Source organism: Podarcis pityusensis (genome assembly GCF_964106645.2).
Source record: "Podarcis pityusensis genome assembly, chromosome: 6".
Taxonomy (NCBI): Eukaryota; Metazoa; Chordata; class Lepidosauria; order Squamata; family Lacertidae; genus Podarcis; species Podarcis pityusensis.
This window is the reverse complement of record NC_138030.1, coordinates 46231295-46256177: the sequence shown is the minus strand read 5'-3', so window position 1 is coordinate 46256177 and position 24883 is coordinate 46231295. Positions and strand designations below refer to the sequence as shown.

At 43.9% G+C, this 24883-nt stretch overlaps 2 protein-coding genes across 4 annotated transcripts in view; one reads left to right on the top strand and one right to left on the bottom strand.

The window, feature by feature from the left end:
• OARD1 (O-acyl-ADP-ribose deacylase 1) overlaps positions 1–23535 on the top strand; it is a gene marked incomplete at its 5' end in the record, with an annotated part of 45847 nt that extends 22312 nt beyond the window's left edge. Inside the window, 2 exons of one of the 3 annotated variants that reach the window (XM_081010192.1) lie at positions 13154–13208; positions 23491–23535. In XM_081010192.1, coding sequence (XP_080866318.1) covers positions 13154–13193 — 40 coding nt within the window. In that variant the 3' untranslated portion in view covers positions 13194–13208; positions 23491–23535. Of the gene's footprint in view, positions 1–5608; positions 5715–13153; positions 13209–15895; positions 15982–23490 lie in introns of those variants that run through there. The other 2 variants (XM_081010191.1, XM_081010187.1) reach the window with 2 other exon arrangements.
• Positions 11582–18323, bottom strand: LOC308479452 (translocator protein-like). Its single transcript, XM_081010176.1, has 4 exons — positions 18125–18323; positions 16278–16500; positions 14992–15130; positions 11582–13307 (listed from the first exon to the last, which is right to left on the bottom strand). Exons 2-4 carry the CDS (start codon positions 16448–16450, stop codon positions 13128–13130), a joined length of 492 nt encoding a protein of 163 aa, XP_080866302.1. The 5' UTR covers positions 16451–16500; positions 18125–18323; the 3' UTR covers positions 11582–13127.
• Positions 23536–24883: the final 1348 nt, after the last annotated feature.

Below are 24883 nucleotides of genomic sequence, written 5' to 3'. Positions count from 1 at the left end.
GCAGTGAGAGGACCAGGACCAATACTGCCGTGGTGCAATTTGATACTTAAAAAATGAATGTAGATTGGGGCAAAGGGAAATGATACTGATGATGATGAGTTGAGAATAGGAGCCTGCTTGAGGCAGGGAATACACAGCTGGTTTTGAACAAGTATAAAAATGGCTAATTTTTTTGAACCCAGTGGATTTGGGTCCGGATCAGGAGGAAGTGATGGGAAATGTGCAGATTTTGCCTACTGGAGCTCAGTAAGCTGTACATGCATTCTGAAAATATATATAGCTTGCCTACAAGCTAGTTTGACCTGCAAAATTTTGGGATGTCTGCATTGCTCTGCCCTAAGCTATCCAAAACTTCCTGAGGATGGAGATTGCGTTGAATACCTTTCATGTAGAATTTAGACTATAAAGATTGAAAAATTCCAACATACATTTTTATAATAACGCATTAATAATGCAAGACAGTATTTGAAATAAGTGCATGCTGGATTTTATTTAATAGTTAACTGTATACATTTTGCTTTCTTACATTTTTATTTCTCCCTACCCCCCGATATGTTTCATTGGGAACTACATAGCAGCTCCCCAGTGTCCAAAACCCTTTTGAACTCTCCAGTGTTTGACAAATGTGCTTCAACAAATCAAGTTTTCCTGCACAGTATAAGCGTTTGAGAATATGTATTCCTCACATTCACACTTCACAATTTATGAACATAGTATGAAAAGTGGAGCTATGAACAGGGAGCAGCTTTGCACTAGCAGAAAGCATTTCTGCTCTTGCAAGGCTCGGCATTCTGTTTTCACTGATCTGCCCCATCTACTGCAGCCACTTCTCTCCCTGTTCCAAGCTGCTCCTGAGAGGTGGGGGACCCTCCAGAACAGCCTTTCTCAACCTGTGGGTCCCCAGATGTTGTTGAACTACAACTCCCATCACCCCTAGCTAGCAAGGCCAGAGCTCAGGAATTATGGGAGTTGTAGTCCAACAACATCTGGGGACCCACAGGTTGAGAACCGCTGCTTCAGAACAATATGTATCATGATGCAGGGTGTTGCAGAATATCGGAGGATTAGTGAAAATTGGGTGCATGCATAAAAGTGCTTTCTACTTTCACAAAGCAGCCAAAGGCACTATTGGACATATTATATAGAACCCAGCATCTTTAGAGATTTTTGCTGTTTTAAAAAGTTGAGCTGCTTCTTTAAGAACAACAATTTCCATTCATACCTATATGAGACTTCCGCCCATTCCGTTTAACTGCTTTTTAAAAAGACCACTTACATAGAAATTTACACACCAATTGGTCTGTGGCATAAGCAGCAGTGATTTCATTGGGCCTCTGTAACAAGCAGACGTTGTGCACCTGACAATTGCCTCTTGGACTGGGTTTTATTATAAAAATGAGACAGAGACAACAGGGGCTATAATGCAATCTATGACCAGCTTTTTCAATGCTATGGAATACTTTCCATAGGAAGCGTATTGTTTTTCTCCCCTCCCTGGTTACTATGCACCCCAGACCAATCACTGTCACCTTTGACATTTTAGGGAGGAATTGTGGGGATGGGAATCCTGAGCTGATGAGTGATAACTCTTCCATACCCCTTCTCGTGTCCCTCTGACCCACTTTATTTTTGGAAGCTCTTGACTGCTGGATTAATCAGGGTCCCATCATTCTTGCCGCTTTAGCTTTCACTGGAGCCAGCCAAGCTGCACGAATCACTGCTGAGCTTTAATCTAATCTTTGGAATGTGGTGCTGGGATTGTGGCTCCATCTCTTTCCCAGCTGCTGCTGAACTCCTTCTAGGGCAGTACTCTACCTCTGTGCAGGCAGACACTGCACAGGAAGACAACCGAAATTGTGCAGTGCGCAGAGCACACAGTGGTGGTATGCTTTGGATTTGGTGTAGAAATCCTCGTTGTGTTTGGTTCATTTATTTTGAGTATGCATCAGTGATGAACTGAAAAAACAACAACTGCAAAACAGAAGGATGCCTCTGCAGAACCTTTATCATTCCATGAAGGCAGTCCAGGCGATGGGCATATGACATGTAGTTAACAGGAGGCTATGCTATGGACATGTTTCAAACTAGAATCTTCCTTGTGGAGATTTTACGTCATAAACACGAACAACACTATAGATCAGAGCATTGGAGGAATCTCAAAAGTTATCTAGTTCAACCCCCTACGAATGCAGGGAATCCACTACTACAGCATCCCTGAAATGTTGCCCTGCAACCTCTGCTCAGGAACCTCTAATGAATGAGGCATTGCATTGTGAATCCAACTAATTTACATTTCAGTAAGCTGTTATAGGAAACAAATGAACAGATTTATTTTTTTAAAAAAGTTATCCATTTCTAAAACAATTTTCAAAATAAATTTAAGCCTTACGTTTTTATGTTGCAATATTGCTTATCCTGACAAAATACTGCTTTACTTTACCATATTATATAAAGGTTGTGTTCACACTCCCATTTGCTGTGCACTCACTGTGTTTCCAGTGCTGGGTTTGTAATCCATGTTCACATGAAGTTCTCCAAATGCACATGTATCCTGTACTTCCCTATAAACATACCCCTAAACGTTTTATGAGTCTAAGTTTGGCCTCATTAAGGGGCAGATTGTCAATATGAGTAGGAAAATGAGAGTACCCCTAAACATTTTTTTTTAGAAAAAAAGGCCTGAATCTGACACTACTGAAGTAGAGCTGGTGTAGCAATTGTAATGCACTGTGCTAGATGCTGTATGTTTTAAAATTGTGTTTGTACTGTATTGCTTCTTTAATTTATTTTATTGTATTGCAATTTGCATTCCACAGGATTCAGATTGTAACAGAGTAAAATGCAACTTGAGAAATAAAAAGCAATACAGATACAGTTGGAGGTTGATATGAATATTGAATGCAGACATGCCGCAGACCACCTGAATGAAGCTCAATTTGGGAACCCCTGCTGTACAACTTCATGGCTGGTTGGTTGCAGTTTGCAATTAATCTTAACTGTGTCTGCTGTAGATAAGGCTACTTTATTTATTTATTTATTTATTTACGGCTATTAGCCCATAAAGTATGTACAAACATAAAAGCACAGAGGCATAAAGCCGGTATATTCGGCACCAGAAGGTGAAAACCAGAAGGTGAACACCATGATGCAGGGGTGGGTCATTGAGCAGAGCCAGGTAACAGCTTGGGGCCCGGATAGCTCCAAGGGACGGATCCCAGAAAAAGGAAAACTGAAGACGAGATCCGACATGCACTCTCTTCAAAACTGTCCGATTAGTTTTTGATGTTGTTGTTGTTTTTGGTGGTTTTTGTGTGTGAGATAACCGCATTCAGGAATCTCGCCACCTGCAGAGTTACAGAAGGATCTGTATCCTGCAAAAGTAGTGCGGCATGTGACTCAACAGGCCTGCCAACCAAGCGTAGTAAAGCAGGACCCAGGAATTTAGTCCTGGCTATGCTATGTAGGGGGCAGTTGAACATTATATGTGGGAGAGAATCAACAGTTTTCCCGTCACACACGCATAGCGGAGACACCAAACCCTTGGAAAATCTGTGGCTCAGCAGGTTCGATGGAAGGACATTGAACCTTGCACGAATAAATGCAAGTCGGTGTGGTACAGATGAAAGAGATGACATGTATGATGGAAGGCCAAGTGGTGGGGTTATTCCGTGATACCTGGGGGAGCAGACACCCCCACCCCCGGCGAGGTTGTGTTGGTTTTCAATGTCTGCTAATCTTTGCTCAATAAGGCTTTTGGCTGAGCGTAAGTTCATCTTTAAGGAGTCCGCTGGAGAAATTCCGATGCTCAGAAGTTTGGCATGGATTTTTCCTACCCACGGATTGACAAAGTCGTCCCGCCAGAGGCACTGAAAAAGGTAATGGTTGGGAAGCCTATGCCAGCTGGACAGCCAATAACCAAAGACTCACTTCCAGATGACAGTCTCCAATGATGCAATCCTTAACTCCAGACGTATGGCTGCGTTGCTCACACACATGGGGAGTTTCAGGAGGCGACGGAGAAACTGATTCTGCAATGTCCCCAACGATGTTAAATTGGACCCTGGGGCCCAGAGCGGGGCAGCATAACAGAGGGTGGAAACCACTTTTGCATGGTACACCTTCAATGCAGAAGGGATGTGGGAGGCTCCGTCGGCCGCAAAAAATTGGAGTAGAGTATAAAGTATTGTTTTCCCTTTGTTTAGTAAATACTGTATCTGTGGCTTCCAGCTTAGGTTGTAGTGAAAAAAGACTCCCAGGTATTTAAATTTGAAAACCTGTTCTAATTGGACTCCATCTAACTTCCAGCTGTAAGTTTTCCGAGACCTGGTAAAGACCAGGACTTTAGATTTCCCATGATTAATTGTCAGATGGTTGAGTTTGCAATAAGCCGCAAAAATCTTTAGAGCTCTGCATAAACCGACTCTAGAGTAGGAAAGGATCGCTGCATCGTCGGCATATAGGAGCAGAGGGCAGCGAAAATCAGCTAGGCGGGGGGCATGAATGTTGGCTTGAGACTCATTCAGAAAGAGCTTCATATCGCTAATAAACAAGTTGAAGAGGAGTGGGGCCAAAATGCAGCCTTGGCGCACACCTCTATTTATTGGGACCTCGTTGGATAGGTTTCCCGCCGGTGTGAGTCTCACTCTAGCCGACGACCCATGGTGTAATTGGGTTATAAGCCATAACAGCCTTCTATCTATGCCCCATCTCTCTAATTTCTTCCATAGACAGTTTCTTGGGATACTGTCGAAGGCGGCCTTTAGGTCTATGAAAGCGACACATAGGCGCCCCCGACTCGGGGCAGAATATTTTCTGGCAAGATGATACATAATTACCATATGGTCAGTGGTCGAATAATTGTTCCTAAAGCCCGCTTGCTCGTGGCCAATCAAATTTGAGTCGTTTGCCCAATGGGACAGCTTAGACAGCAAAAATTTTGCATAGATTTTCCCGATGATAGACAAAAGGCTGATGTTCCGATAGTTCTCCGGGTCAGCAGGGGGACCCTTTTTATGGACTGGCACGATCACGGCCTCCTTCCATGACCTAGGGACTACTTTAAAAATCACTGTCTTATTAGTGTCTTCCAGCAGTCCAAACTCTCCCCAGCTCTACCTGCTGGCAGAGTGTCTAAAAACCACAAGTACAAGTCTAATATTCTCCGATGGTCTGTTTATAAGAGTTGCCCTTTTGTCAATGTGTGTGTTTATATCCTCTGCTCATCTGGGTCTACCCCCTAGGATATTTTCTAATTATAAAGGTGCCTACAGAGGACAGCGCCTTGCAATCCAGGCTCAGGAAATATTTATTTGGCCAGAAGCAAAGATGAAATAAGACACTGTCTGTATTGGACAGGGTTGGGATGTGCTCTTTAGAATAAAAAGGACAGCTTGTTATCAAAACAAAACGGATCCCTGGATACGTTGTTGGGCAGTGATTCCTCTGCTCACCTCCTGTAACTACTGCAAGACAAATAAACAATAAACAAGCACACTTAGTAGCAGTAGCAACCAGAGGGTGTCTTCCTTTCCAGCAGCCCACCCACCCAGTCTGCTTATTTTCCAGTGATTTCAGGGGCAGATTGGCATGCTTTTATACCTCTGTACAGATTTGCTATATGCTATAGAACCATACCCAGGACTACAGCAATACGGAGAAGCAATCAGGAGAGCAATGCTGGCACTCTTGTCTCAGGCTGACTTGGATTGTCATAATTAGTAGGTATCAGTTAATTTTTCTGTGGCACATCAAAGCTACCACTTATGGGCACCCTTGTTAAGATACTTAGAAGGCAAACAAAAGTGTTAATCTAGTGGAATCTACCACTATGTATATTCTTCAACAACCTGATGACTAGGTATTATTTTACAGAGGGGGAAAAGCACACACAACCTGTTAGCCCTTCAAAGAGCTTAGAGAACTGTGACACTGACATTCACTTATGCTAGTCCATGAAAAATAAAACTGGGAAATAGCAGTTTAAGGAATGCTGGCATTCATAATTCTTTCCATTTCTGCTTGACCTTAGACCACTGTAGCCAAATATTGAATATTGCAAATAAAAGGAGCCCCATGGGGTGTTGTATATCTAAGATGTAACCACCCTGAGATCTATGGGTATAGAGTGATATATAAATTTAATAAACAACAACAATAATTTTAAACCATTTATATATAAAACTGTATTGGGTAAGTGCACAAATGTGATTTCAACCGTGTATGAGCATCAGGGCTTTGAGATAAGCTACGACTCCAAGCAAATTCTATTCCAGATGTAAGAGCCATGCTCCTCACCCTCCTAGTTCTATATAACAATTTTTTTTGGCCTTGTGACAGGTGAGGAAGCATTGGAGCTTAATGGCAGAGCATATGCTTTGCATTCTAAATATTCCACCAGGTACAATCTCTGACATTTCCAAGTAGGACTGAGAAAGGTCCTTCTTGGAAAAGCTTGGAGAGCTACTGAAAGTGTAGACAGTATTAAGCTTAGCATAAGACATTCTCTCTCTAAATAATAATAATAATAATAAAAAGGTGCAGTGGAATTTCCCTTTTTGCATAGTTTTACAGAAATTTATAAATAAGTATATCTGCTATCTAACCACCCATCTTCATAAGCTCTGTGGAAGCCTTCTTGATTAAAAGGAGGGGTGTAGAGTGATTAAAAATAAGTAAATGAAACAATTTATTTTACATATATGGCTTAATGATTTGATTCAGTGCAAGACTCCATAGTTCTTAAGCAGGAAACCCAAGTGAAGAACTGAGTAAGCTTGAAATAGCATGAAACTGCCTTTAATTTTGGAACAGAGCCAATTGGTTTGTTCAGTCACGAAGTCATGTATGCTTGATAGCTTATTAGAACTCTTCAGATTTCAGCAAATAAAATGCAGGTCATTAACATAAGGAAAGCATGCAGTTTCATATACATTTGAAACATTGATTGGATCGGGAATTGCATGGGTTGACACTGGTGTTGAGACTGTTTACATGTAAAAGTATCTTGGCAGGTAGTAAATGTGGATGTGGTCTTTCAATAAGATCAGCCAAAGCATTAACTTGGCATGGAGTACATTATCTCCCTGAAGGCTGGGGGAATTGGAAAGGTGTCTTTGTTTGTGGTGGCGCCAGTGGTGTATGAATATCTCAGTTGTATGCCAGCATCAGATGACTTGTCTAGCTTTGGGGCTCGACAGAAACAAAATAAATACAGTGCTCATAAGCTTGCATGTAACACAATGTTAAATGATACAGATATTTTACCTGTTTCGAAATGCCTCTGAATACCAATTGCCGAGGAACCACAGCAGGAGATGGTGTGCACATCTCCTGATTTTAGGCTTCCCAGAGGCACCACCTGGTTGACCACTCTGGAAAAGAGGATGCTGGAGTAGATGAGACTTTGGTCTGATCCAGCAGGACTCTTCTTTATGTTGTTTATTTTAAAATGTCTCCCCTGTTCCCCACTCCAACTATGGTGGTAACTCAGAACAGCTAACAACATAGAAAATCATCAAGACAATATTAAAAGCAACAAGAGATTCTTGTTTCAGCCTCCTAAAAAGACCTGAAGTAGACATGAAGCCACAGGCAACCGTGCTGTAACCAAAAATACTCTGATCCTTGTGCCTGTAGTATTGAATGACAGTCACTGGAGTTACCTGAAGCAGAATTTTGGAAATTGAGTGGAGTATGTAGCAGGGCAGGTGCTTAGGATCTACAGGACTCAAGTGGTTTAGGGCAGGCATAGGCAAACTTGGCCCTCCAGATGTTTTGGGACAACTCCCATCATCCCTGACCACTGGTCCTGTTAGCTAGGGATGATGGGAGTTGTAGTCCCAAAACATCTGGAGGGCTGTTTGCCTATGCCTGGTTTAGGGCTATAAAGGTGAGAACTAGCAAGGTGAGTTAAGGCCAGAACAGGTGATCAAGGCAGATCAAATGGGACTGCAGTTATAGGCTCTGTCCATCCCATTCCCAGGCATTAGCTTGGCCAGCAGCATTTTGAACCAATTTACATTTCTGAACACTTTTCATAGGCAGCCCTGTGTAAAGTTCATTGCAGTAGTTCAGTTTGGATGTTCTTGGTGCATGAATAACCATGGCCAAGTCCATCTAGAAATAGTGTTGGATCAAGAAACCCTCTGAAGCTGTGAACTTCCAGCATAAGGGAGCGTTCAACTCCATCCAGCACAGTCTGTACCTCAAGCCCTGGACTAACTGATCTACCAGTAAATAGTACTTCTGTGATCTGGATTAAATTTCACTTTATTCCCTATATCCATTACCTTACTGCCGTTCAGCATTGCTTCAAGATTACCATTCCCTCCCTAGAATCTGTAAAAATGAGAGAGATACTTGATTATGGTTATAGCTATCTGTTCATGATACAGGTCAGAGTGGTGTTTGAATGCTGATGTTGCAAACTAAATTTGTTTCGTATAATTTACCCCTTAAACTCTTACCAACAGATAAGAAAAACTCCAAAATCTGTATTAGGGCAATACCTTATTACATAGGTCAACAGAAACATAAATAGTTGTGCAAGCATGCATGTTCTCCAGAACTCTTTTGTAGGCTAAATGGTAAGCAGAGCAAGGGGGTGGGGTGGGCAGAGAGGGAAACACATCTTGTCTGGCACCAAACCCATGGAGTTTGCATCTGGTCAGAGACTTCTGATACAGGGGCAGCCCACTCATGAGGCAAGGTGAGATGACTGCCTCAGGCGGCAGGATCCACAGGGGCAGCAGATCCAGCCTCCAAGGAATGCATTGCCTGTTGTTGTTGCTGCTGCTGCGGTGGGAGCAACAGCTGCAGCACACTTCTTGGAGGCTGGATCTGCTGACAGCACCACCACATACACCCCTACCTCTACAGTGGTCTCTTGGCAAATAGGAGGCACTGGTCGTCTCCTCTCACCCTTGTTCCTGATGCAGATCATTATTCCTCACTTGATCCTTCCCTGGTGGTGTCTTGGGCCAGCACTTAAGATGGAAGTGGAGAGGGTGGAGAGGGTGGAGCAGGGAGTTGAATGAGGCTTCTTTTAGGTGCCATGTTCCAAACTGGTCTTGGTACAACCCGATAGCTATATAGCACCTAAAAAGAGTCACGTTTTAATGTCTGCTACCTCCCCTACATTCTGCTTTAAAACTCTGATCAGAGGCAGACCACAGGCCTTAACATCAGCCAAAATCCCCTTCCTCTGCTGCTCTGCTTACCATCCAGTCTGATGAAAGGTTACAGAGAACTTAAAAACTTGCACGCTGTTTTGTGATACTTTAGCTAGCCTAATAAAGGTATTGCCCTGATAAGGATTCTGTAACAAAACCAACATAGTGTTTGTGTGCCTTATCTTGTATCAGAACAGTAATCACTAGGTGGCGCTCTGGCTCTCTAAATAATCATTGTGCACCAGGACTGGGCAGATTACATGATGCAAGTTCTTTGGATAAGACCAGCTGATCTTTTAAGAGACAGTTTCAGTGTAACATCAGCCACTCTTTCTTATTTTCCCCTTCCCAAGTAAAATGTAAATTTGTGTCACCTTTGCCAAACTATAACTGTAAGCACTGTGTTGTCAGTCATTCTTGGGAAAGATTTCAAACCCAGATATTTTATTTACCTGTATTTTTCGCTCTATAACACGCACCAGAGCATAACACGCACGTAGTTTTTAGAGGAGGAAAACAAGGGAAAAAAATATTCTAAACGAAATAGTGGATATATGATTTTTGTGGTTCATGCTGTGGCCACAGACATGTGATCTGACAGTGAGTTTGGAGTAGCCCAATGCAAAAATCCTGAGGATCCATGTGGATCCATGCTTTGTAACCACGGAGGAGGGAAGGAAGGGGAACCATGGATCCTCTGCTCACGACTGCAGCAGATACCCACCACCCGCAGGCATTCGCTCCATAACACGCACAGACATTTCCCCTTACTTTCTAGGAGGAAAAAAGTGAGTGTTATGGTGCAAAAAATATTGTAATTTACAATATTTATGACCTGCACAAGGCAGTATACAGACTAAATTCAAGTTATCAGGTGCTCAGAACAGATGGGGTGGCTCAGCTTTTGAATTTGTCTGAGGTAGTTGGGTGGCCACTCTTGAAGATGGACCTTTGTTGGATCTTTAGTCTGACCCAATAGTGGCAATGCTTGTATTCCTATGTTAGAGTGTATTGCAATGTGAGCTTCTGAGATACAATGCATGGAAGGTGAGATCTTGCTATTTGGGCAGATCTTGTTTAGCAATGTGTTTCTATTATTTTGATAAAGTTAAATCACGTACACATTTGCCGATTGTTTGATTCTGTTAAAGAATGAGTGCAAAGTTCACAATGCTCTACCATTCTCTGAGCCATCGTGCTCTCTAGTTGACTCACACCTTTGTTTAAAAACAAACTTGGATGGATGGCCATGAGTCACCACTGAAAAGCTAAAGAAAACAGGCTCACTTACCAAGCACGTATCTGCTGCACAAAACTGTTTACATAATTTGCATCCAGTTCAAACTGGGCTGGAAATGTTCCCAGTCAGAGGCATACCTAGCGTCCCTTGCACCCCTGGCAAGGAATTGTATTGCTGCCCCCCACCAAAAAATCTGAGAAGCAGTAGAGGTTGCCTGGACATCAGGAGGGATGTGCCTCCTAGGGGCTGGATGGGACACCCACACTGCTCTCTACTAGAAAGCTGCTCTGAGGACCCCTTTCTGTTCCCTCCAGCAGCAGCAGCAGCAGCAGCAGCAGCAGCAGCAGCAGCAGCAGCAGCTTTTCCTGTAAGAGATCTCAGCAGATTCCTCCTGTGGGCAAAGCAGGGGCTGGAGTGCTGAGCCAGGGTGTTCGTGCTCTCGAGGCATCATGGGAGGACTTGTGCCCAGTAAGTGATTGGGGGGCAGGCCAGCACCCCTGGCGGGGTCCTTTTTCACCAACCCCCTATTCCCTCTGTTCTTGAGTGTCAAGAAGGGAAACACGGAGTTGGCCTTTGACCATCAGTCATGATTTCACAGCAATATTAATAGTAGTATAAAATACAAATCATTGCATTGATTAGGAAAACCTACTTACTTCTAGATTCTGGAATAAGGCAGGTTTTTAAAATTAGGACTCCAGAATCCTATCTCCCCCAAGCTTTCCAGAGCACCATTCAAGATCCCATGGAGGAGTCTCCATCACAGAGCAGATGCATTGGACTTGCCAGTCAATGTAATTCCTGTGATCACTTGTGAACAGTGTCAGAGAAGAGCTGTTGCTCTGTGGTTGTGCACATGAGAAGGTCCATGGTTCAATCCACAGAATCTCCAGGTAGGTCTGAAACTGTGGAGAGCTGCTAAATCAACATCTATGAGTACTGATCTAGATTGATCAGTGGTCTGACTAGGTATGAGACAGATTCATATGTTCCTACCCACATGGTGGCCCTCAAAAGGCATTTCAAGGCAGTTTCCAGTTTAAAACACAAACTGTATATGTGGGTGGGTGAAGGAGTTGATGTTTATGCATTGACCACCAGATGTCCTGAAAACCAGCCTGCCTGCTCTGCTTAAAGACTGTGTTGCCCATTAGGAAAAAAATCCAAAAGCCACAGTAGGACAATACCTTTATTATGACAAAGCAAAATTCACAAAGTCATGAGCAAGCTTATGTTCCCCAGAAACGGTTTTTTTCAGCCAGAACTTGCCGGAACTCAGTTCCGGCACCTCTCAGGTGGGCGTCATTGCCATTTTAAGGGAACAAAGGAGGCATTCATGGTGAGTTCTGGCGCCTCTTCTAGAAAAATACACTGCCTGAAACACTTAGTCAGGCTGGATGTTCAACAAAACAATGCAAAGGGGAGAAAAAGCAGAATATGATGTCAAAGCCCCAAAGTCTGCAGTTTGTAGCAGTGTTAAGAGGGTATTGGGCAAACTTCATTAAGTAAGCCTCTGCTGGATGCTAAACAGATTTCAGGTTGCACCAAGAGCTACTGGGAGAAAGAAGCAATAATATCAGCTCCCCCACTTTAAAAAAACCCCCACAACTTATTAAATCTATTTCCAAAGGGCTGACCATGTTAATCTCAAGCAGCAAAAGCATATATATTAATACTATAACTTTTGGGGACTCAAACCCATTTCCAGCAGTTGCTCGGTTCTGTCCCCAGCACTAGAACTGAATTCCTTTACTTTAAACAAAAACATGGCTTGTGAAATAGCTCATCATGGTGCATTCATGTGTAACCATCTGCCCATGTAATAACTGACTTGGAAAAACAGAGCAAGCCCTCCTGTCGGGTGAAAATAATTCCTGTTCCATTCCCAGCATCTGAGCCTTTTCATACATTCACCCAGCTATGCCACTGAGTATCCACCTAACAGAGTGCCTGAGGCTATTCCCAACTCCACAAAAAACCCAAAAACCAGTGCTTAAGCATCCACACTTTACATGTTTAGGTGTATAAAGACTTGCACCTCAGTCCTATACACACTTTCCTGGGAGTAGGCCCTACTGAACTCAATAAAGCTTACTCGCAAATAGACATATGTAGGATTGCACTGCTTATATGCTATTGGAATGAAGCCAACAAACAAAATAGGTCCTTGCCCCAATGTGTTACAATCTAAATTATGGCACTTGGGGAAAAGAATGAAGAGGGGAGGAAATGGGAGAGGAAAAGTTAATGTATGCACCTAAAAAGCAAGAATGTGTGAAGCAACCCTCATTAGTACAACACATATATGGGTGTTCAACTCTTAATGAGTCTAGTGCGCCTCCAGATTCTTCTGAAGTAGTCTTCTAACTACAATTTAGTGAAACAAAATAAAGCTAATCCAAAGTTGTAAGAAGGGCTTATCTATATAAATGTTACCTAACAACATCGTCTCATTAGGCTTCAGTCCATTCAGTGAGACTTTTCTGAGTAAACATGTATAAAATAGTGCTTTGAATGAGGATGGGAACTGTGGTTTTCAAACTCAGAATGTATAACAGTCTTCTTAATATGTGCCATTGCATTTCGTAAAGGATTCCCCATCTCCCAACCCTTGAATGCTAAATGCTTTTGTGCCAGTTAAATTAACTTCCTTCCATGGTACCAGATCTCAGGGTCAAAGGGTTTCGCCAAATATGTCCATTTCCCCAGTTCCTTCCTTATTCTTTCTTCTTTCCCTTTTCAGGATTGTCTTTCCAGATACGGTAGGTAAGAGAAGAAGCTAAGGTCAGCCAGGCAAGGTAAGGCAGCATCAGCAGCGCTGCTGTTTTGTTAATAGGGTACCAGGAATATATTGTGGCCAGCACTAACCCATAAAGACCCACAATGTCGATCAGGGCCTGGAAAAGAGAAATAGCAATGTCTAAATGATTGACACACTGGACAGAATGCAAAAGACGCAATCTCTTCTTTTACCACAAGGCTGAGAATGATCCTACACAAAGCAAGTGGCTGAGCACTCCAGGACTGCCCCATCTGCTCCCATATACCTCTCAGGCTTTTCATGCCAGAGCTTTTTGTCAGTGGAAGCATTGCTCCATTGGCAACTGGAACAAGTTGCTGGTCCCCTCATTTCCCTGCCTCCCTTGCAAAGATCTTTGCACAATGCAGGAATCGGGACAGCAGCTTTTATTTAGCAGGCACTAGTGGTAGTGATGGCGGCTAGCTCAGTGCACAGGGTGGATCCAGCTCATAGTGTTAGAGCAAGGTTTTCCCAGGTGTCAACTATAGAATCCTTTCACCAGATATTATGCTATTGTGCCAGTAGACAGCAGAGCATAGGTTGGGGCTGGGTGGGCCATATTCCCTTTACCAGAGCAGGATAAGAGTTATTACCCTTATTACCAAATTTTCCAAGTTGTATTGTCACTTCCATCTGTGCTTAGAAATGTTGGCATTCTTCCTCAGTTCCCTAGAGGCTGGAATTTAGCCATCTGAACACTCCAGGCTCTCCTTTTCTTCATCTCTAATGCAGCGCTAAGTGCCTAAATGTGCTAATCCAAACAACTCCTATCATACATATTCTCTTATTAACACTTTGGCATTTTACAGTTTAATAAGGTACATATGAATAATGAGCGCACTGAAGCTCTGGCCTTTGCTTGCTGATTAGGTCAAGGTGTGGTGCTCAGAGCTGCTTATCTCAAGACACACCATTCTCAACTGAAAAATATGGATCACCCCGATCATAACGGTGCTAGCTTCACACCCTTCTCGAGGCAGCCATCTGCTTTAATTTTGAAGGCAGTAAACAGAACTGCAAGGGGCTGATATCACTGGCAGGAGCCAGCTGCAAAGTGGATACAAGCCAGGCAAGCCTTTTGCCCCAGTTCATCAAATTCTCCTTGCTCTTGTAACTAAATGCCAGCTACAAACATTATGGAAGACCTCACTTGAAGACTCATGTATTGTGTGCCCAGGGAACTTTAATCGCCACTAAAACACATTAACCTATCTGCCTGCTTTGTTCTGTAGCAGGTTGTTTTGCCCTCTTTTTCTGCTTTACCCTTTGGGAACATGGACAGAAAATCAAGGGCTTGGGGCCAGAGAGAGCAAAGAACAAAGCCGTAAAGGAAGTAGTTCTAGTTTGTTTGTTACATTTATATCCTGTTTTTCTTACAGGGAACTTTGCCCCTATTTTCTCTCCACAACAACCCTGTGAGGTAGCTTAAGATGAGAGCTTATGACTGGCCCAAGTTCACTCAGTGAGCTTCATGGCAGAGTGGGTTTCTCCACAGTTCTGGTCTAACATTTGAAGCACTGTGTCCCACTGGCTCAACAACTGAAAACCTCACTCTGGACTAGTTTTGACATTTCTAGCAGAAACTCAGTATATTTTGAGGCCCAGAAATAGTGTGTGCGTTTAGATAAACATGCCTGCTAGAGGATTTTTTTTAAAGAGTCTGCACATTCCATTGATCAATTTTAGCCCAGCAGTTTCCTAGTCAGCCTCACTGGAGGTCCCAAAAAGGTAACAGCAATACAGGCAACATAATGGTACAGCAAATGTTTGGGATACATTACCAGCTTTAGGTTGTGAGCTCCAAAGAATATAGGAGTCCATGCCCAGTTCAGTGCAAGCTGAGCTCCATAGAGACCCAGTGGGACAACTGCTTGACTGTTGAAGCCATCAAGGTCCTTCCACACCAAATATGAAGCATACCTGCAGAAAAGGAAACCAGACAATGCTTTGCTTTTGAATGCCACATTATCAGCTTTGCTTCGGTAGGATTACTACTCTGAGCAACCCTTCCCGTGTAAGCCTTAACACCAGTGAAATGCAGCTTAGATGATGGCTAAGTACCTTTGAAGCTTTTTCAGTAGAAATCTCAATGATAAGACATAACAAATCTATGGTGCCACTGCACAAGCACTTAGTTTATCAATATAGCTAGAATTTCACTACAGAAAGCCCTCAACTTACATGGGGGTTACATTCTGGGGATCACACCTAAAGCCAAAATTTTGTATAATCAAAACCCATTGGGTTCAAAGGCAGGTGGGATTGCCAACGTCATTTCCCCAGGAACCCAGCCGCCTTTCCACCCCTTTTTAGTTTTTTGCTACATGTGTAAAGCTAAATGTGCACAATATAAATGTGTGTAAGTTGTGGGCTTACTCTATTTCCCAGAGCTAGTTTAATGTTGCATCATTTTTGGTTATCACTACCAATCTAGCAGGAGTTCTGAGCCCCCAAGGAATCTGCATTAAAGAAGTAGTGCAGAAGGGTCTAAGATATTAAGTGTAATTCTACACCTGTCTACTCAGAAGTAAGGCCCACTTTCAATGGTACTTTGGACTTAACTCTTAAGAAAGTGTGTTTAGGATTGCAACCTAAGAGTCGCAACTTCTGTCCTCCTGGATGGAGACAGTAGACTGGAACAACCTCATTAAAGGCAGCATCCTGACACTACTTAATCCATTGCAGGGGACTCTAGGATAGCCATTCCCAACATGAAATGCAAGAAGGGAGACGGAAGCAAGGAGCCACTGGGTCAGGATTAATTGCAACAGGTAGCACCAACTAAAACCCACTGAAATGAAGGTACCTGAGTTAGTTGTGTCTATTCCATGGATCTATGTTGAGTGTGACTAACTGGATAAAACTCATCGCAAAGAGGAAATCAGCCAACTAGTTGCTACAAAGGCTACCATGGAAGCAGCAGAGGCAAATGGAATTGCTGTCAGTCTGATCCCATGTATTTTTTCTTGGACCTAAGTTCCACTGAATTCAGTTGGGCTTGCTTTCTAGCATGCGCTTAGGACTGGAGCCTTGAGTGAAGAGGAAGGGGCTGCCCTGGAAGCCTTACCCCATGCTTGTATACAGTGTCGTCCAAGCAACTGGGAACATTTTATTGGGCGGCCGCCATGACGGTTTCTTCAGATCTTCAAACCACGTGGGCACTTCCTTCCGAGTGAAGAACCAGCCCAGGAATCCACCAAGATGGGGCAAGGCTGTGAAGCCAAGAGCATGGACCCACATCCTCAGCCAGACAGTTCTAGCAAATACGGATTGCACCTGTGCCTTTGAAACTGAAAATTGGTAATTGTACACCGTTAGTTATTTTCACATTGGGAGGTACTTACTCTCAACTTGAGATGTGTTTCCTTCTGTAGGTTAAAGGAAATAAAGCAAAGATCTTTTTTCTTGTGTTGGTTAAAATGAGGGACAGATGCAGATGCTCCTTTTCCAATGATCTTTCCTTCGAGGATGCTGTTATTAGCATTTTAAAGTTAGAGTAAGCCATTTTACTATATCAAGAATGCTGTTAAGACCATGGCAATCTAATTTGGCAAATTTATCTCCCCTTAGCAGTCTGCTGCTGTTCTTCAGGTAGGCCACTTATGACCCGTTAGAAGCTTCATGTTCAGAATTAGCATATATGTCTTGCGTATGGGATGCTGGAGACAAAGAATAGGGGATGCTCATCATCTGCTGTAGGAGACAAGATGCTGTAGTACATAGGCCTTGATCATAGAATTGGAAGGGATCTTAGAGGCCATCAAGTCTCAACTCACTGTTCAATGCAGGATGTGCAATGCTGGTTGTGACTACAGCATCCCTGCCAGACAGTCACTCAAGCTTTATTTAAGGCAAAGCAATTCTCATGTTTTATTTTTTCATCTGGCAAACCCTTACCTACATAATTACACTTCACAGCTGTGTACCAGACAGCAGATTCTCTAGTAAGCAGTCAGGGATAATGATCAGAAAACAGATTTCGTGTGCTTCCCCATCCCCTGAAGTACAGTATGTCCCATTCATTTCAAGTAGTTTTAGGATTATAACTAAAGACTTTTTAGTCCCATTGAGAGCCTGGTGTTAAACTAGAGTTTGCTGAGGAACAGATTTCTTATCAAACAGAAAATTCTGATACTGTTCGCCTTTATAGGAGATCAGGAAAAAAATATTTCACACGCCCTGCAGCCTGAATGCTCTGTTAAAGATAGGTGGAATAAACAAGTTATTTTTGATCGCTTCATTTAATTCCATTGGGAATTTCCCATAGGCAAGATGTTTTTTCTTGACTGAAGTATTTCCTGTTTTTAGTTTTGTTTTGTAAAAAAATTACTTCCAGCTCCACAGACAACAGGAATCTTGATTCCCATTCTGAAGTTCTAATACGTATTCATAGTCTCAATTTGTTACACTATGATGAACAGATGAGGAGAATAGGTAACACTGTAGGGAGGATCATTGTACATTTCTAGAATTACAGTAATATTTTTTTAAAAAAACTCAGCAACAGCAAGAGAGCCCTGCTGCTGCAGCCTGCGAAAACGCTTCGCACAGACGGCATCTGATACAAGCTTTCGCGGACTCGAGTCGCGCAGGAAAGCTCTCCCGCCACAATCCAAGGGCGTTCGGTTGGTCACGCTTCAGGGTGACACAGGGGTCTTTGCTGTTAACGTTTCTAAAAAGACGGAGAGGTGGCTTGGCTTGACCTTCCGCCTCGACGCAGCCCAGCGTGGTTTAATTGGCTGCATGCTGTGTGTGTTCTGGGGGGGGGGGGAGCCATTGCGCCCGTTTTGCTTCTTTGAGAGGCATTCCGTTGTCCGAGCGGATGGAACGTCCCGCTTTGCAACAGAACGCGACCACCCTGGCAAAGTTGCGCGGCTCGGGCGCCCCCCACGCGCCGCCTTTTGTTTCCCTTACCTTCCCGGAGCGGAACTTCGCCGTCTTGCAAGGGCGGACGCGAGGAGCGAGCCAATGGGCTTCAGCCTCTCTCGAGCTCTCGCTGTGCCCAAGGAGCGGGAGGGAGAGAGCAGGGGCGAGGCGTCGCCTTTGTGAAGAGCCTGTGTGGGTCGGGTTACACAACAGGGACTGCGGCGTGCAAGTACGATAAGGAGAGGAGGAGATCGCTCTCGCTCTCTCCCCGGCGGCGCACCGTTTGTGTAACAGGCTGCAGAGGGCGGGGTACAGCAGCGACCCTTCTCCGAGGCCAGTCACCCGTCAGAGTTGGGCTGAACGGCTTGCGGAGCCAGGCCAGGCTGACGAGCTGGTGCAGTTCCTAGAAGAGATTCAGAGCTGAACCAGGAAGCTTCTCCTTTAAAAAAAATCCCATCTGCCATAATCAACTCGTCGAAGGGCCTTGGGCAGGCCACTGCTCAGTCCTCACCCAGAATATGGTGGTGATAGTAGTGTCCTACCTTCCAGGGTTGTTGTAAAACCTTGGTGAAGGAGATTCTTAAGAAGAGGATGAGGTGGTGAGTCAGCTCCCAGGCTGTACACCAGGAAAAGAGCACCTCAGACCCCATTATAACCTCTCCCCAGGCCATCTTCTGCACCACACTCCTTACCAGCCCTTTGCACCCCTGGTTTTTGACTGGTTGGAATATGTCTTTGAACTCTGATAATGCTTATTGCTCATCTAGATGGAGGATAGAACCTAGCGTCCTGTACAACGGTAACATTTGCATTGTTGCTCTGCTCACATTTGCCTCTGGCCCTTCCCACCAATGGCGTGTGGAAGGTTTCACTGGAGGAAATGTGACCCTTGGGTTCCCCACCCTCCTGCTGTACACCAAAGAGAGCTGCTAGCCTAGCCTCGTACCACTGTCAACTCCCTCCAGTCATTCTCATCCCTCTGGGTTAGCTGCTGGGCATCCGGTGGTCCTCAAAGGGCCAAATTCTTGTTGCAAAGCTTACCAGCCAAGATAATGTCTACAAATCTCTTTGAATGCTCTGGTCTTCCCCAGTTCCCTTCAAACTCCATGCACCCCTTCCCATGCATTTGAAGCAGGCCTTTTGAGTATTGAAACCCTTGGTGCACAAGCATCTGAGCTGTTGTGTTTGCTGTTTAATTACTGATGCTCTTTGCTGTGCAACCTTCATTAACCATATGCACTTGGGAGCACCTCTCTGCCAAAGTTAGCATAAGCCACTTGAATAAATAACAGCAACATTACAGATGCATGCTAAATGCAAATAAAAGCTAGACATCCATTTCCATTAGCGGCTTGCCTGCAACACAGAGAGCATTAAAGACTCATTCGCTTTGGCTATGGATAGTTATCTAATTGTTTATGCCTTGAAACAAGGCTGATGTGTCCAGATGGAATTTAATATTATTGCTGTTGCACATAATTAGTGTTATGTTTTATTGCACTCGAATGGTGCTAAAGAAAATTATTTGGTGGGAGACATTTGTGCTAAGGAGCAGATGTGAGCTGGTGTGTTTGTGCAGAGCTTTCTGTAAGTGCCGTTAACTTTCTGCATGCAGCTGTCCCTTCAAAGTAGCAAGTGAATTGCATTAATCCAAGAATGGGCACCTGGATGTCAGTACAATGCCTGTTGCGGCAAAGAGCTTGAGCAAGCAAACTATAACTAAGAAGTATTACTACAGTCTGTGAGATCAGCTTTGGGCAGGACACCTTCAGCAAGCCTCCTCCTTGAGTCTTATCTTCTCACTGTCATTATTGCCACCTGCTGTAAGAGATAGTGTGCTGTTCTGCTGAGTGTTTTAGGTATGGGAAGCTGGAATTAGATGTGAATGAGCATTTCCTTCAACAACACAGGGAGCAGAGATATTTTATGTTCTTCAGCATAGATAGTCACTGACAATGGACTATTTATCCCAAAGCAATTTTCTTTATGGGGCCTTTGGGAATAGCTCACTTGTGTTTTCAACTTCTTCTTGAGACAGAAGAGCAAAGGCTCTTGAGATCTTTGCAACGGAGTACTTAATATTCTTCCTTGTTTGACAATAAGCAAGGAAGAACTGATGTGAAGATTGGATGACAAATAACAGTTCTGCTACATCCAAAATTTGTCTGTGGTGTTGGCCTAGGAGAAATCTGGAGCCCCAAGTACTGCTTAGACCAGCTATTGACCCAAACAATAATTACATGTGTTTTTATCGAACATATTTACTCTAAGAGATCGGGGAGGGTGAAAATAAAAGGCATATAGAACCAACACAGAAGGAATTTAGGACAACATTGCTAGTTCAGTCCTGATTCTCCTTGCAAGGTGCAGTGTCCCAAGTGTGTTGGTGGGAATCTGCACTTGTTATGGCTATTCTCATGTCATAGGAAGGAGCGCATGTGATCCATTGTTTGGTATAGATGGTTCTCCAAGTATTGAGGATGAATATGAAAAAAATAATAATAACAGGGAGACCTGGTATTTGCACATTCTTCTGTGAACCCACCTGAAGTTGTCTGCTTGGCTAGACCAGACTCAACCAGATCCCAATGCTCCAGTTGCGCAAATTTGCTCCAGAGCCAAGATTGCAGTGTCCACAGCAGACACTTTCATAATGGAATTGCTTTGGTAATGGAAATCACACTGTAGGGCTGTAAACTTAGTGCTTCTTTCTGCCTGACTGTTAAGACAGTGTGCACCTGTGTATCTAGAGAAGCAGTTGCTACTGTATTAAATGCAAACTGGAAAGAGCAAACTGTGAAGTTAATGAGAAACCCAGTTTATTTACTAAGGCCATAGGAGAATGCTGTGATGAAGGAAGGATGCACTCCCTTTTGCTAGCTCCCGTCTTGGTTGTCAGATAAGTGTTTGCTATATATGTGCATCATTGGTGTTATTTGGATATATAATGGCAACCTGATCCCCATGCTATTAGGTAAATCTTATTCTCAGTATACAAACTGGACCAGACCCAAAGGGAAAAGGCTGCATCTACAATAGTACAAGGTGTGCTGATCTCCAGTTCTAAAGTGTGGGGCACACATTTCCAGGATCTGAGTTTGGCTTTGCAAGACAAAGGTTTCAAAGACCTCCAGAACAAAATGATCTCCTTGTGCCATGGGTCATGTAGCAAGCACAGCAAGAGTTGGACTTTCAGCCTGTCATAAAATATATCCGTATCTCAGGGGTAACTGCTTAGAGCTGATTTGAGTATGATGCTGGGCATAAATTAAAAACAGCCGTAAACTTACTTGTGCAAAATCACATGCACCCAGGGCACTGTGTCCCCTTCCTTGAATATACAACAAGGATGGAGACCCTGTGGCCCTCCAGACATTGTTGAACTCCATCTCCCTTCAAGCCAGCATCGACAGTGGTCAGGGACGATGGAAGAAGGAGTACAACAACATTGGGAGGACCACACCTTCCCAATTCCTCCTGTGCAGGTGTCATGAGTCCCAAAGTGTCACTATGCTGAAGAGTGGGGTGGGCAGGCTGAGGCAGATGAGGAAGGGAAACAAAAAGATGACATAGGGGTGCTGAGACCAGGAAACAGGCTGGTTGAGGCAGGTAATTCCACTTCCCAGGATGTGACTACTTTGGATGGGGAAGCAGGGTCTCCCTTAGTTACTATGTCATATTAGGGCAAAAACATACTATATACTAAGACCAGAGGCTGCCACTGTGTAGAAATACCCTCAGACACATTGATGCAGAGACACTGGGGCATATAGGATTAGAAAAGTCTGAGACACATTTTTTCTGTCCTGAGCTCACTGGCTGCCCCCATCCTGTTTTATTTTTGTTTTGGTTATGAATGTATTGGTCATTTTGGTACCAATTCCTATTTTTTTTAAATCTCAAAGCAGCCAATAGAACATTACAAAATATCAAAATATAACATGGCTATGAGAGTCAATTACATGCCTTCCCCTTGGGTCTCTTTCTCCCCCAGGACAGCTGCTTTTAAAAAAATGTCCTGTGGGATTAGGTGAAGGAGGCTCAGATTAATTTGGTGTTAGGCCCATTATGGAGCTGTTAGGCAGCAGTGAAGTCTGCTTCAGGACTTACGGTACATTCCTTTACTCCAATGCTACCTTAGGTGAAAATTTAATTAGGTCTTAACCTTGGCTGTTGTGGAGCTACAGTTGAGAAGTTCGGTTAGCTACCATTATAAGGCTTTCTCTTTTTGTGGGAGGGGGATTGTTAGACAGCAGCTGCCCTTTTTATGAGGGCCATTTATCTTTTGTTATGTTTAACCTTCCACTAAACAAAGAGGGAGAGAGAATCCTGCAGGAGCAAGTGCAGCTGGTAGCATTCTTGGTGTGTATCTTTTTATGGACGTCTCCTGAACCTGCTATGAGACAGGAAGGTTAAGAATAGACTATGATCCCGCTTAAGTTACAGTAGCACATTGCTCCTCATCTACCAATGTAATGCATGCTCAGTAGAGTTGGACTTGGGGGTTACCAGTGCACTCTTGTTTCTCTGTGGATTAACCTGGTTCCTCAAGTGATGCAGGCATCCTTGGTATCCACAGCGTTAGAATTGTTGAAATAACCATTATTGTCCCATTTCTCTGGGATGCTTGTGAGAGCCTCTTGCAGACTCCACCTTATTAGGAGGTCCATTCCACCCAGTGTAGAAATCAGGCCTTTGGTGTTGTAGCATCTACCCTTTGGCATTCCTTTCCCTTGAATGTTAGACAGGTACCATCTCTGCTCCCTTGCCAGCACCTGCGAAAGACGTTCCTCTTTTAACAAGCCTTATAAGTTGAGCTCTTTCCTAGTCTGCTTCTGTACTGGAATTGTTTTGAAAGGAGGGGAATAAATAAATAAAATAAACTCTGTAGACAGAATGAAAGGGCTTTCATGCGATGAAAAGGCCGGGACACGAGTGACAGCTGTTCCTCTGGCACTGCTTGGCTACAGTTGCATCTCATTGGCATACCAGGGTGCCAGGAACACTTAGAAGGGAGAGATCGTCAAGGGCAATATCCAATGTGATGTGAGCGGACTCCTGCGCATGCAGCAGCACTTCCTTACCCCACCAAAACTGCACAAAACCTGCTCCACAGGGCCGGGCGACCCTCTGGAGCAGAATGGGGGGGGGGGGGGCACAGGTGATTCAAGGCAAAGCCAGCTAAAACAACAAATGCATCAGAATAAGGGAGGTAACAGTGCCAGGACTGTTTGGCCAGCACTTGGTAACCACGATGACTAGATATGGGGTTAAATGAATGTACAATTTTCTGTTTGGATGCATTTTGTTACCTTTGACCCCTCAGAAGCGACATGATGTGAGACCTAGTGGGCCTACAGAAACCAGTAGGCCAACAGTCAGTTTCACATGCTCTTATATGTCTCTCTGTTCAGATTCCAGCTCTGCCCTGGACTGCCATGTTTGGACCTCTTTCATTCAGCCTCAGTTCTTCCTTCATAGAATCGGGAAAGCGACAACCTGCTTAGTATGGTCAGTGAGATATGACCACGCCATCTAGCTATCCTCAGCCATTCCGGATAAGGCAGGTGGTATGTTAAAATACAGTATTGCGCTGCGGTCTAAACCACTGAGCCTCTTGGGCTTGCTGATCAGAAGGTCAGCGGTTCAAATCCTGCAACAGGGTGATTGTCCATTGCTCTGTCCCAGCTTCTGCCAACCTAGCAGTTCGAAGGACACTAGTGCAAGTGGTAAATGGCGTTTCTGTGAGCTCTGGTTTCTGATATGGTGTTCCGTTGCACCAGAAGCGGTTCAGTCATGCTGGCCATGAGCCAGAAAGCTGTCTGTGGACAAACGCTGGCTCCCTCAGCCTGAAAGCGAGATGAACACCACACCCTATATTCGCCTTTGACGGGACTTAACTGTCCAGGGGCCCTTTACCCTTTACCTTATATTAAGATAAGGAGCATTAACAGTAATGACAATTCTATAAATGCATAAATGGAAAACTTATTTGGGAATTTTAAACTCTGGGCCTGGTTCTTAAGTCATGTAGGAACATAGAAATTTGCCTTATATTGATTCAAACTCAATGTTTGCATCTAGCTCAATGTTGTCTACACTAACTGGCAATCCAGAGTTTCAGACTAGTTCTCTCCCAGCCGTCCTTGGAGATGCTGGGGATTGAATCTGCATGCAAAGCAGATGCTCAACCCAGAGTGGTGGCCCTTCCACAAAGCTCTACTTCCCTTTCATTTTATAGCAAGGGTGGTGAATTTGTGCCCCCCTCCATATTTCTGGATTACAATACCCCATCACTGGTCATGCTGGCTGGGGTTGATGTAAGCTGAATCTCAACATCTGGGGGGCCACACATTCCCCATCCTTACGTTAAAGAGTATGCCTAAATTTTCTCCATTGCCTGATTGAAAACGGTCAAAACTTATGCATTTGGGGAAATGATTTCCTGTGGAAGATTAGCGGTGAAATCAAGTGGAAACTACTGGTGAGGATGGAGCAGGCAGGAAAATGTGTCAAGGGTGCAGAACAACAGATGCCTACAACTCCAGAGGGAGAGGCAGTGAAGGTCTTTACATCCAGTTGGATGGCTAGTTGATGTTTGGAATGACATGGAGATGCATTTTTGGGGGGTTCCAGAATCCTCCATGAGCTCTTTGAGCAGCTGCAGCTGCTGTTAGAGGCAAAGAGCATTAGTGGGAATGACTGGCACAAGCTGGCATCCAGACTTGGCATCTGTGGCATGAAAATCAGGTGACTTTTAGTTTTAGGACCGATTTCGGTGATGTTATTTGATATTGTTGTGCTTGT